Source organism: Anabas testudineus, chromosome 12, assembly GCF_900324465.2.
Source record: "Anabas testudineus chromosome 12, fAnaTes1.2, whole genome shotgun sequence".
Classification (NCBI taxonomy): domain Eukaryota; kingdom Metazoa; phylum Chordata; class Actinopteri; order Anabantiformes; family Anabantidae; genus Anabas; species Anabas testudineus.
The window spans coordinates 4,051,276-4,063,257 of record NC_046621.1 but is presented as its reverse complement, the minus strand read 5'-3'; the positions used below and the strand labels follow the sequence as shown (position 1 = coordinate 4,063,257).

At 39.8% G+C, this 11,982-nt stretch overlaps 1 protein-coding gene across 3 annotated transcripts in view; it reads right to left on the bottom strand.

The window, feature by feature from the left end:
• Window positions 1-347: 347 nt before the first annotated feature.
• fcho2 (FCH and mu domain containing endocytic adaptor 2) overlaps window positions 348-11,982 on the bottom strand; it is a 35,289-nt gene continuing 23,654 nt past the window's right edge. The window contains exons 15-27 of one of the 3 annotated variants that reach the window (XM_026354006.1): window positions 11,620-11,644; window positions 10,335-10,374; window positions 10,091-10,176; window positions 7,869-8,381; window positions 7,355-7,470; window positions 7,126-7,252; window positions 5,898-6,009; window positions 5,017-5,172; window positions 4,194-4,326; window positions 3,169-3,368; window positions 3,015-3,079; window positions 2,757-2,921; window positions 348-2,658 (exon numbers count right to left, since the gene is read on the bottom strand). In XM_026354006.1, the coding sequence (XP_026209791.1) occupies window positions 2,636-2,658; window positions 2,757-2,921; window positions 3,015-3,079; window positions 3,169-3,368; window positions 4,194-4,326; window positions 5,017-5,172; window positions 5,898-6,009; window positions 7,126-7,252; window positions 7,355-7,470; window positions 7,869-8,381; window positions 10,091-10,176; window positions 10,335-10,374; window positions 11,620-11,644 (1,761 nt within the window). In that variant the 3' untranslated portion in view covers window positions 348-2,635. Of the gene's footprint in view, window positions 2,659-2,756; window positions 2,922-3,014; window positions 3,080-3,168; window positions 3,369-4,193; window positions 4,327-5,016; window positions 5,173-5,897; window positions 6,010-7,125; window positions 7,253-7,354; window positions 7,471-7,868; window positions 8,382-10,090; window positions 10,177-10,334; window positions 10,375-11,048; window positions 11,094-11,619; window positions 11,645-11,982 lie in introns of all 3 variants that reach the window. The other 2 variants (XM_026354004.1, XM_026354005.1) reach the window with 2 other exon arrangements.

The following is an 11,982-nucleotide window of genomic DNA, read 5'->3' as shown; positions in this document are numbered from 1 at the left end:
TGACATAAAGTTTGAAAGAAGCTCCTTTTATATATTTGACAATAAACAGATCTCTAAAAAAAAAAAAAAACTTAAAAGATCACCGAAGTAAAGTACATACACCAGGAAACACGGACATCTGCATAAATAAGATATTTAACTGAATATATCCTGCTTCTGCCTCTAGACGAAGGTCCGTGGATCTCCAGGGTCAGGCCTTGAATAATCTTCTAGGTATTTCAGCCTGGACCAAACTGCTGGGCTTCCCATACAACTCACATTACTATCACTAGAGTCACACATGCCCCCCCCCCCAAAAAGTTACACAACTGTACATTTATAATAAGAATTCACACAGTACACGCTTAAAGTATTCATTTTCATATATTTGTATATATTCATATATTACACATTTAATACAGGCACAATGAGAAATCATATAGAAGAGACAAAAATGACTGTGATATTGGTAAAAATGTACAATTTATGAGAATCATTTACACAATTGTGCTTTTTTTTAAACTTTTTAATACATCATATAAAGTAAGAAGGAAGAAATTAATCAAAGAAAGAGCCGTGTTAATTTATTTGGAAGGTTTTGTCGGGACAGCAAGAGCCAGCTTGCTAATATTGACTACAATAAGAGAAACGGCGTACTTTTACTTTAATGCATTGGTTCCTCTGAAAACCACTGATAAAATTAATTGGGAGAAAAGCTACATTTGGATTTTTTACTGTACAAATGTCTGGAGAGATATGTACAAAATCTCACTTCAAATCACACAATTTGAATAGAAATTTAATTCCTCTATTTAAGATTAGCTCCAAATATGATGTTTGAGTCTTAAAATGAAATATTAAAAACTGACGGTTACAGATAATCATCCTGGCCAAATGTTATGACTAAAGTCTTACTGGATCATCAGTTACTAAATGATGAAATAAGAATATCCAGAAAATCAATGAACGATCAAGTCTGACACAGTGAAACATAAGCCTGATGTGAGAGGTTAGTTTCTAAATTCTTCTCTGAGAGGTCAGTTGGCCTCGTGATGCACAGTGTTTGAAACCCCTGCCTTAAAAGGTTTCATCAATTTTCACAAATCTCCAAACAATGAGGTCAAAACAAACATCCTACGTAACATGAAATACTCCATCACAACGAACCCTACAGCAGCAACCCAGGATGAAGCACCGAGAGTCAAACGTGGCGACTTTCTATCCATTTTCTATGAGGCTGAAGTTTATCCCAGCATGCAACGCGCGAGACAGCTCTTCTATCACAGGGCAATGGCAGTACTGTGTCACAATAATTAACCACAGTCAACAACACTGGATTATTCAGTGCAGAGTGGCTTCGATAAGGCATTTCAATTAATAATTTGGCGTTATTGTGCTACTATTCATTAACATCGTCTACTGCACAGTGAGCGTATGAGAGGTTAAGGTCAATTGACAAGTGATATGAAACTGTTAAATGATCAACTCAATCACAGATTGCATGACTCATTAGTTTCTGGAAGACAGTTTGGTACTAAAAAGAGGAGACATTTTCCCTTCATCATCCAAATAAAGGAGTAAAAAACACAACGGGCACATGGTTGGTGCAATTCTCATTAACTGTGCTCTAGTATACAAAAGACTCAGACACATTTCACCATTAATAGGGCACAAAAGCGTGATTAAAAACATCATTTAAAAAAAAAAAGGCTGGAGTTAGATTTGGGTTAATGTCCCTTGATTTGTTTAAAGCATCTAACATATGACACCATGTTTTACAGTTAGGATTTCTGAGCAATTTTGTTATAGAAAGAGTAAAAATTCCACTGATCACAGACCCCTTAAATTACAAAAATGCTTTTTACTGCAGAAAAATGTAGCTTCAATCTGGAGTTTGACACTGACACACTTCTGTCTCCTGTTGATCCACAGTATAAAAGGAGGCACTGAGGTCAGATTTGTTTCTGTTGTTTTTTTTTTTGCATTTGTCTGAAAGCACTTCAATGTTATTTTAAAGATCAAGCTTGTGCCACAAGTGTGTGAGAGGATTCATATCGATAGAAGACCGAGTCTACCTTCATTGCACATGATCAAGAAAGACAAAGTGTGAGAGGAGAGAAAGAGAGGCATCAGGTAACAAATCTGATTTTAGCGTTGCTGATCGAGCAGAATAGTCAGTGTTAATATTTACAGTTCGAAGAGAGAGAAGCGAGGGCGAATCCTCTCCTTCTCTTCCATACAGAAATGGTTTTGTTTTACATTCTTTATAGGCTCTTGAAAAATGAATATAAGAAGATAAAGAGCATCTGAAAGATTGTTAGTGCCGTTTTTTTTTTTTTCTTTTTGTTGTGATTTCAAATACAATATAGATTAGATCTAATCCATAAATCGTTTCTGACTATACAAAAATTCATTGAACAGAAAGCATTATTAGACTTCATATCTACACATTTCCTGAAAGCTCATCTTAATTTTCTTTTATTCTTTTTTTAAACAGTGTTCAGTACTCAGTGCTGTTTTATTGTAGTGAGATTCTCGCTTCCCGGGCAAACGCACAACTGTGCTCAGGTGGATCCAGAGGTTCAGGAGGCCTTGCAAAGTTTTGCGTCAAGTGAGATTTTTTTTTTAAAACTGAGAACCAGAGTGGCGGGTCGCCTCAGCAATCTGCCATATAACGTCCTAAAGAAAAGAACACAAGGGATGTAATTTTAATGGTTGAAGCTTTAAATATACGTGTTTTTGGTGCTTCTACAGACTACAGCAAGCATACTGCATACCTGTGGCAAATCTCTTCTTGTTGAGTGAAAGTCTGTATCCTGTCCCCTGCAGCTCCATGTCCACTCCAGACAGCGTGGTCCCCTCATTCATAAACTGCACTGCCAGAGTGGAGGGGTTTGAAGGGCCATTTGACAATTCGAACTTGGCCCTGAGAGACTCAGCACCTGAGGGCAAGCACAAAAAAATCCACCCGCTGGCTCAGGAACACGTGATCCAGCTTTATTTCTTTCTATTTCTAGATAAAAACTGTGTCCTACCTTCATTTTCAGACTTTTCTGAGATATCACTCAGCTTCCACAGGCACTTATTTTGCTCCGCATTCCTAAAATAAGACAAACAAACACATATAACATATACAAATGAGAGCACACCTGTCGTGCTGCCGCTCATGCAACAAGCGTCACATTTTACCAGATGGCGTTGGGCAGAGACTGCATGCTGGTCACGCCTCCATCAACGGACGCCAAGATCTGGACGTTGGTGAGAGGCCCTGGACAGTTCATAGAGTCCGGGTTGTAGCGGTAGTCCAGCCGCAGGTCTGTTGTGCTTGACGTACACTTCCAGTACACGGCCAGGTTGAGAGGAGTGGAATGAATCCCATCCGACAGCACCTGAACACAGCAGTACAGTATAACAGTCCGATATGAACAAAGCTGCTTCAAGTTTAAGCAAAGTGAAATCCATAGTGCCCTCGCTCTAAATGTATATGACAAGCATGCCTGATATTACGGCAGTGTGAATCTAAGTTTAAATGGGCCAATGCACAGTTTAATTTGCTTCATATGGAGTCTGTTTGCTGTGCTGAACACCCAAATGCAAGCTAAAAACAAAACTCACATTTCCCTGAAGCCTTTGAAAAGCCGACAAGCTGTTTGAAATACAAACTGTTGTCTTACATAAGCAGAAGCCGGGAGAACGGTTCATTACGTTGCGCCGACTTTGCAGATTCGTGTATTGAGTGTTTTACACCTTGATGAGCTTCAACAGATATTTTCTTATATTGCCACAGTGTACGTCGTGATTCATTCCGTGTAAACTAAAACTTGTATTTATTTGTCAAGAGAACTCCATAAAAATGTGGTGCCTGATTATGGGGTGGCAAGACTGCCTTTAGTGGTTTGTGAGGTTGTGTGCCAGCTGGAGGGCCAATGCTTAATGTTTGATGACACTGTAGCCAAACCGACCCAAGATGCCTGACAAGATATTTAACCCTTACCCACTCTGAAGGCAACATTTAGTGGCTGATTAGTGAAAATAGGAACTTTGTGCTATGTTTTTCCTCCATACCTTTAGATCATGGCTATCAAAAGTAGCACATATCAGATTAAAATATGCTTTCCTCTCCGCCTGCAGTATATTTCCATCCTTCTAACCTGTCTACATTTGTCGTTTGTCTCTTTTCACTACAGTAATTTTTTCTTTGTAGTGTGACTGACCTGGTATTTTAGGATGTCCACATTATAGTAGGAAGCCGAAGGATTTTGATCCGAGGCTTTTCTGAGGTAGGACGTCAGTGCTTGCATGTTGAACCAGAAGTCCTTAGAATCTGAGTCACTTTGGGAAGGATCACTAGATGAAGAACAAACAGTCAGCAAGACATATGCACACAAAGACACATACACACAAGGAATAATCAGACGCTCAATTATTCATCACTCTTCTTGGCTTTGTGTGTAAAGCTCCAATAGCTTGGAAAAAATGACCTGGTTATAGCCAACCAGCTACTAAATCATAGATTCCATTTGATTCAATTAGTCCAGCCATGTGGTCTTAGACTAACAGAGGAACCAGAGCGAGACTCATTAAAATAGAACAGAAGAAGACGTCTGTTTTTCTTTACTACACCTGACACCTCTGACTGAGACTAAAGAAGTGAGACATACAATAATGCTTGTTAATGAATCAGCTGTATTACGGGTGTTGCGTTATGTTTGCTGCTCTTTGCTATCTAAAAGGCGTGAAGTATTTCGGAAGGAGACACGGGCTGTTGAGGACCTGGCTGTTAAAGTCTGGTGGAAAATACTTCACTGACAGCTTAATGATAGGTTTATGTCAGATTACTAATTGAATTTCCTCTCACTGACGCAGGCTACATTTCCTCCATTCGCACTCGTATCATCCAAATCCAAATCCCTCTTTCGCTTAACCACAACTCTGACAAGTTATCAAGTCATCAACTCTGAGAAGGTCTTTATTTGCCATGCAACCGCATGGTTTCACTTTAGCTCCGTTGTGATCAACTTTTCCTGCACACCTCACCTGTATAATAGCTGTTGGTTGGGTAGGATCTGCTCCAACCTGCTGGTGTTCTTCAGTTTGAAGGAGAGGACAGCTGGTGACGGGTTGGTGGTGAACACTTTGATGATGCCCATGGGGAACGAGAGAGTCATGTCTCCTGTGATTTTCACAATGCACCTGTGGAATGTCAAAATTATTTTATTTTTTGTAAAACAAGAACCGCAACAGAGAGAAGTAGAACCTGAGTAGAAAACGGCACCTGACACTTGATCTAATTATGGATTGTACTTTAGCCCACTAATCCCCTCTTTATATAACTATTCAAGGCCTGTTTACAGCAGATATCTTACCTGTTGCAAACTTCTTAACCAATCTAACACATTGCATTTCAGTTCTATGCTTAACACATGTCCACTTTTGTCTGTATTAATATATATCTGTATTTTTCTATAGGCTGTGGTGGTAACAGCACACAGGCCTCAACCTCACGCTGTGTCTCCAATGCATTGCTTATGAAATGTTCCATTTGCCAATCCCTGCAAAAATAAGCCTTTTGCACAGCAGCAATTTAACGGCAGTTAACCAATAAAAGGCTGTATGTTTTCTCTGCCCCAGACTATAATCTGCCCCATGTAGGTTATCCACTCTGAAAGAATGGTGTCAGACTAACCCAAAACATTCCACACATACAGAGCGAGAGTGAGATACACTCTCCAAAATGCACAACTAAAGGTCTACTGAGAGTAGTGCACCACGGGCTAGTGATAGCAGCACAGCACCATGAAGTGTAGAACTCATATCTTTATACGTGTTATAGATCAAGTTCAAATATGGACAAAAATGTGTATGCGTGCAGGACCTTCTGGGGGCCTTTGAGCAGCAGGAGGTCATGTGAGACTCACTTAGTGGGATCAGCTCCTTTGAAGTAAGCATTAACCGACTCTGTGAAGGCCACAGCAATGGGCAAAGCATCTTGGGATGCCAGGGTCACAGGGCTGGGACCGCGAGACGTCCCTGAGAAAGAGAAAGGCACAGAGTTTAATGTCTGTTGACTCAGCTGCAGATCAGACTTTCATAACAGCAGGGTCTTACATCAGAATAAGGAAGGTCTGATCATGCAAGGATGCATTATATAATTAACAAAGTGTGTATTATTACATTTCATGAGGTCAGTCATTCATACATCGCAAATCAGTACATTCTGTTATTTTTCAAATAAACAGTAATAAGATACATTTTAGAGCAGTTCATGCTGCAGCTGCTTCAGTTAAAATTAAGCACTATTAATCAGTCAGAGTGACCTCAGGCAGCATATTAAAACTTAAGTCAACAAAAGATTTGTGAGAAAAATCATTCATTACGCCAAAAATTTAACACATTTTCATTGTGTTAGGGAGAGATAGTCAAAAAAGGTAAAATTAAGAGAACACAAAAGCAATGAAGTCACTGGAAAAACTAAGATATCCAGTTGTCCATCCAGCCAACTAAACAGACTGGTGTTAGTTTAGTTAAACACAGAGTCCTGTTTTATGAACTTCAACCATACCTGCTGGTGTTTCACACCGCTTCTCAAAGGTAGGCAGCTTCGCTATGAACACATCATCTTCTTTACACCCAATTAAAGGCATAAAGAGGGAAGGAGGAGATAAACAAACCCAGAGAGTACAAATGTGAGGAAAAATGGTGCTGGACACAGTTGTAAGCCAGTTTCTATATGACGGTGATGCAGCAGGTGAGCCCTAAGCTGTAAAGACTGACATGACTGCACAGAGATGAACAAGAGCTAACAGGCCCTAATGATGACATTCTCAGCATCAGTGAAATGTGTGTAGAGAAGAGAAGAAAGTGCCTCTTAGGGAAAGAAGAGTTCACAAAGGGAGACTCACTTTGGCTTAGTAGAAAAAAAGGGGAGAGGGAGAGCAGCTCTGGTTCTGGATAGAAGAGGGGGGGAGCAAAGGGGTGCTCAGCTCCTGTAAGGAGAGGAGTGGAGGAAGAGGGGAGAGGAGAAAAAGGTACATTGTGGTGCAGAGACAAGGGCATGTGGCACATTGGTGAGGTGATGAAGAAAAGGAGAAACTAGTTTAGGAAAAAGGAAGATTCTCTATAAACGAAGAGGCTCAGGACGCTTACCAACAGTGGGGGTGTTGGCAGCACTAAGTGACGCATTCGAGGACAGGGAGGATGAGCTTTCTGCCCGGGCGAGGGGTGCAGTGGGAGGAGGACTGGCAGACATTTTGGGAGGGCTGAACGGCCGTGCCTGAGTTAAAGGGAGTCAATGAAATAGGATCGTATCACAATATCAGAATTTAATTCTAATTAGAGTCATCAATGTCGTGTTGCATAAATAATTAATACTCACAATCTCATTGATTCCCGTGAGTTTTCCAGCTGGTAGTTTGGGTCTGGAGGAGGGTCGTGGTGGGGGCACCAAGGTTCCAGCTGTCAATGGAGTCGTAGGTCGGTTTGGTACTGGCACTACATGGAGAAATACATGTTTAGTGTAAAATGTACCAACAGGCACATGTACGGGGAAAAAGTACAAACATGTACATATACAACTAGATTTTGCTCAAGCAAATAAAAAACTATCATGCATCAAGGCCTCTAACACAAAAACATAACAAAAGAACTGTGATATTTATAATATTCACATAAAATCAAACAAAAAACAATCCAAAATTAATTCTTGCACACAGAAACTCAAAGATAAACATGTTGCAAACCAAACAGCGTGTTAGATGAGCATCTATAAAATAAAATGTAACGACCAACATAAAACATAAACACAAAAATTAACAGTCAAAATAAAACAGAAATATTAAGATGCAAACCTCAGGCATGAGACATGTCTCTTACATCATTAATAATGTTACCATTGAATAATTTGCCTGATGGAGCTGTTGCTATTGCCCTGTCTGTGATCCCAGAGAAGACATCAGCGCAACACGGGTTGCTGTCGTCTCTGCAGCCTACTGGTGCTTTGCAGTAGGCATCAGTAAAGTCATCGGAGAGGAAGCGACTTGACCTTCCGATGCCGGACTGAGGCCTCTGCAGTTCCTTTAAAGCCGACCCTGAGCCCTGACGACGAGGTGGAGCAAAGTTATCACTGAAGGCGATCCACTGGCTCTGAGACCAGGACACAGACGAGAAGGCGTCAACGCTCTTTGGAGGGCTGGCAGCGGGCCGGTTTGCAACGGGGTCAATGGGCTCGGCTGGTAGGGTGATGGGTGCACTCTGGGCCCTTGCTGGGATGGGTTTAAGTGCTTGGGTAGGGTTTTCTGGTGAGTCCCAGGGAGAAGATGTAGATGAAGAGAAAGAGGAGACATCTTTGGATGGTTGGCTTTCTGCCAAGGGGGGGTAGTGCTCCTGTTGTGGCACCGTCTCAGCTGAAGCGATGCAATTAACAGCAAACAAATACAAAGCAAAGTATGGACAGTAAATCTGTGAGACATTTAGTCACTGGGTAATTGTATCACATACAGTACGTGCATTTACACACTCGGTGGCTCCTGTAAGGATGTGAATGAGCTGGTAGCTGGTACATGTCACAGAGTGTCAGGGTACATTTGGTGTATTTAAGTCACATGTAGACACAGCAATTGCAAATCAGCTATAACCATAAATGCTTTGCAAAGATGTGTGTCACTGGTTCATGCTATATACAAAAAAAATTTCAATTTGTTAAATGTATTAGCAGTATAATGTAAATATTTCTATGTAGAATTTGGTTTCCTTCAACCTGTAGCTTGTGTTGCTCTTTGCTGATGCAGTTCACCTGCACTGGAGTGTGTATTTCACTTAATTCATTTATTTTGTAGTGTAAAGTCAGATGGTTTGTCCTGTTTGGATCTCTTATAATGTAGGTTTGTCGTGTTTAAAGCTGTTCACAGTATTTGCTTAGTCTCTTTAATCCTTTTCACCTACACTATCAGCTATGTTTTATTGTTGCACAGTTCATGAACTAGAATCAAGTTAAATCATCCTATTTTAGATCCACCCACCATAAAGCACAACTTAACCTTCACAGTTTGCACCTCAAATAAATTCCACATGCATCTGAAGTAACAAATACAAAGACAAATTAAATAAATATACAATAAACACCATGCAAAAACAGTTGTTGATGCCTCAAACTCTTCAAAACAAATGGGTCACACGCGTTTTACCTGATGCCTCTGGTAGAAAGACGTCTGAGTCATTCATCGCAAAAGATGGAGATGGAGGTATTGAAAGGAAGACAGAGGCAAGTTCTAACAAGAGCAATAAAAATCAAACCAATATTAAATAAAGTAATAAAACCTGGAAATGGAATTTAAATAAATTAAATAGAAATAGAAAATATGAAATAAAACCACAAACAAAACAAAAACAAGAAAAAAAATAATAAAACACATATCTGAACACAAACCACATGGATAAATGTATATCCATACATATATGTATATACATATACTTATGTATATGTATATACATAAGTATATGTCTTAACATAAACATAAAACATAGATTTTACAGTATTGGCTTCATGTAGTTCAGTATTTTCATACCTCTCAGTGCAGACTTGTTTAATATGTTGTGTGTATTTGGAGCTGAGACAGAGTTCAAGTGGGAACTTATTTGCCTTCATTGTTTCTTAATCGGGACACTTCATGATGCTCTTTTGACTTTTAAGCTCAGACCTTTGACCGTAATGAGACACTGTTTGACAACATATGTACCAGTGGGCTTTACAGCCGACCCTCTGACATCAACAAGGTGCCAATTAACTGCGGATTACGCTTAGCCTAGGCAATGGGTCAGCACTTATGTCACTCTGTTTAAACACTGGTGTCATGCACATTAAGCTGTGAGAATCACAATGTCACACTCTTTGTGCAAGAAAAAACTGCGAAGATAAAGTAAAACACAAGTAAAAACCCAAATGTCTGTTGCGAAGTATGACTAGAGACATTCATTGAACAATCAAGAACTGAAAACAGGACAGGAAACTGAACTGGAATAGAAAGGGACAGCCATTTTAATTCTCCAAAACCAAGTGTTCTGTCGACTCCTCCAACTATATAACAGGAATCAAGATTAAATGCTGTTGTGTTACCTGCTGATGATGGCACAGAGGAGGTGGAGCCTGCAGCTATATTTGGGCTCAATGGGTCCAGAGACAGAAGATCATTGTTGGTCAGTCTGCCAGACAAGTAAAGTTAATCATTGAATGTCAAATAGAAATTAGCAGTTTGCTGCACACATGTTCAAAGAAAATGGTGGCACTTATGGCATGCACTTTACACTTTACACTGCAAACAGGTGTGAGTTACACAGAAAGTTTCAAGTTTTACACTCACTCATATGATGTTGGCATCCTGGTCCTTGCCAGTTCATCACCTGCAGTGAGAAAAAAAACAAGTCGAAAATTAGAGAACTGCAGACCTGCACCGAGTGATGACAGAAAATACACATTCACAGCAGGTAAAAAAAGGAAAAATCATAAAACCCCAACACAAGAGGTTTTTCACCAGCTAGTATTCAAAGACATTTGCCAAAAGTACATCACACCTTTAACCAGAAACAAAAACTGAGGTTTGGCCTGAACAAGTGAAAGTCATAGAAATATATTTGCAGTAAGATTTGGGTTAGATCCATTTTCCTATTTTTGCCTTACAAAGCAAGGATTAACTCCACCTTCTCATGTGCTTTTAATATGGTGGCAGCACTTTGAAACAGGGGAAGGAATGATTTAGCAACTAAAATTAGGTATTGCTTTGTTATTTTGTGCCCCTGTCTAAAGTGTTACATCATGTTGCAAAGCACTTAAGAACCACACGTAGGAGGATGCCAGTGAGAGGACCCGGATTCAAAACCACACATGTAAGTCGATTCTTGAAAATGAGATACTGAAAGTTTGCAGTGAGAGAACACAGTGTTAGCTGGTGTCAGCTGGCTGCAGCAGCTGTGTGAAAGGCTCCTATGACGGGACAGAGATGAAGGCTGTGGCAGATATTTTGAGGGAAGGGGAAGGCAGGGCTGTAGGCTAACTACTATAGCGAAAACATACTCACCAGGACCCTGAGCCTTAGAGCTTAATGTAGATACTCTTGAGAACCCTAAGCATATGTAGAGTATATCTATCAATGCCATTACATTTTGTAAAACGATCTCAACTTAAGGAAAATAACTTTTAAGTCATTTAACTTGTTGGATTAATAACCAAGGCTGTTTTACCCATTTACAAAATGCAAATATAACTACACTTAATGCATGTCTGAAAAACCTGAGAGAAACACAAACACAAACACAACACACACACACACACAACAGGGCCAGTTTGCAGAAGGCAAAAGAACATTTCTGACATATCAAAATAAAACAGCTAATTGAGCAGTTAATCTTATTTGTACCAAGGAGGGACATATCCGTCAAACTCACATTTACAGAAGGGAACTGTTATTTACTTTTTCTTGGGATATGTTAGTTTTGGCTAACTTTCTGGGTTTTCCTTTTTTAAAGACAACCTCTTTAAAAACAACCGGGGCCAAGAAAAATGTAGTTGAGAAGTTGTACAGTTGACCCGGCTTTGCAGCCATCCAGCAACTCACAGACACAGGGAGGTCAGACAGACAAAATACTCACTGGACTGGTTTCTTCGCATCTGTCCCTGAAAACAAAAACAGACATTAATTAATAAAAGATGCACAGAAGTCACCATTAGTTTTCAGCTTTGAGAACTCTTTCTTATCTCAGTAAAATAGTATTTTATGGATAACCGTGGTCCTCTCTTAATTCTGCTTCTACTGAGGCAGCAGCAACATTAAGCTGTAATTTTTTATGAGGAAATATTTAAATATGTGTGTAAAAATAATATAAATACATTAGAAAATATTTCAAACTAGAGTATTAATTGTTGCCAGTGACAGAGGGAATTTTCCCCTTCGGAGTTAAAGACAGTAAATCACAGGACTCTCAACTCACACATACCAGACGTTAAACCTAGGG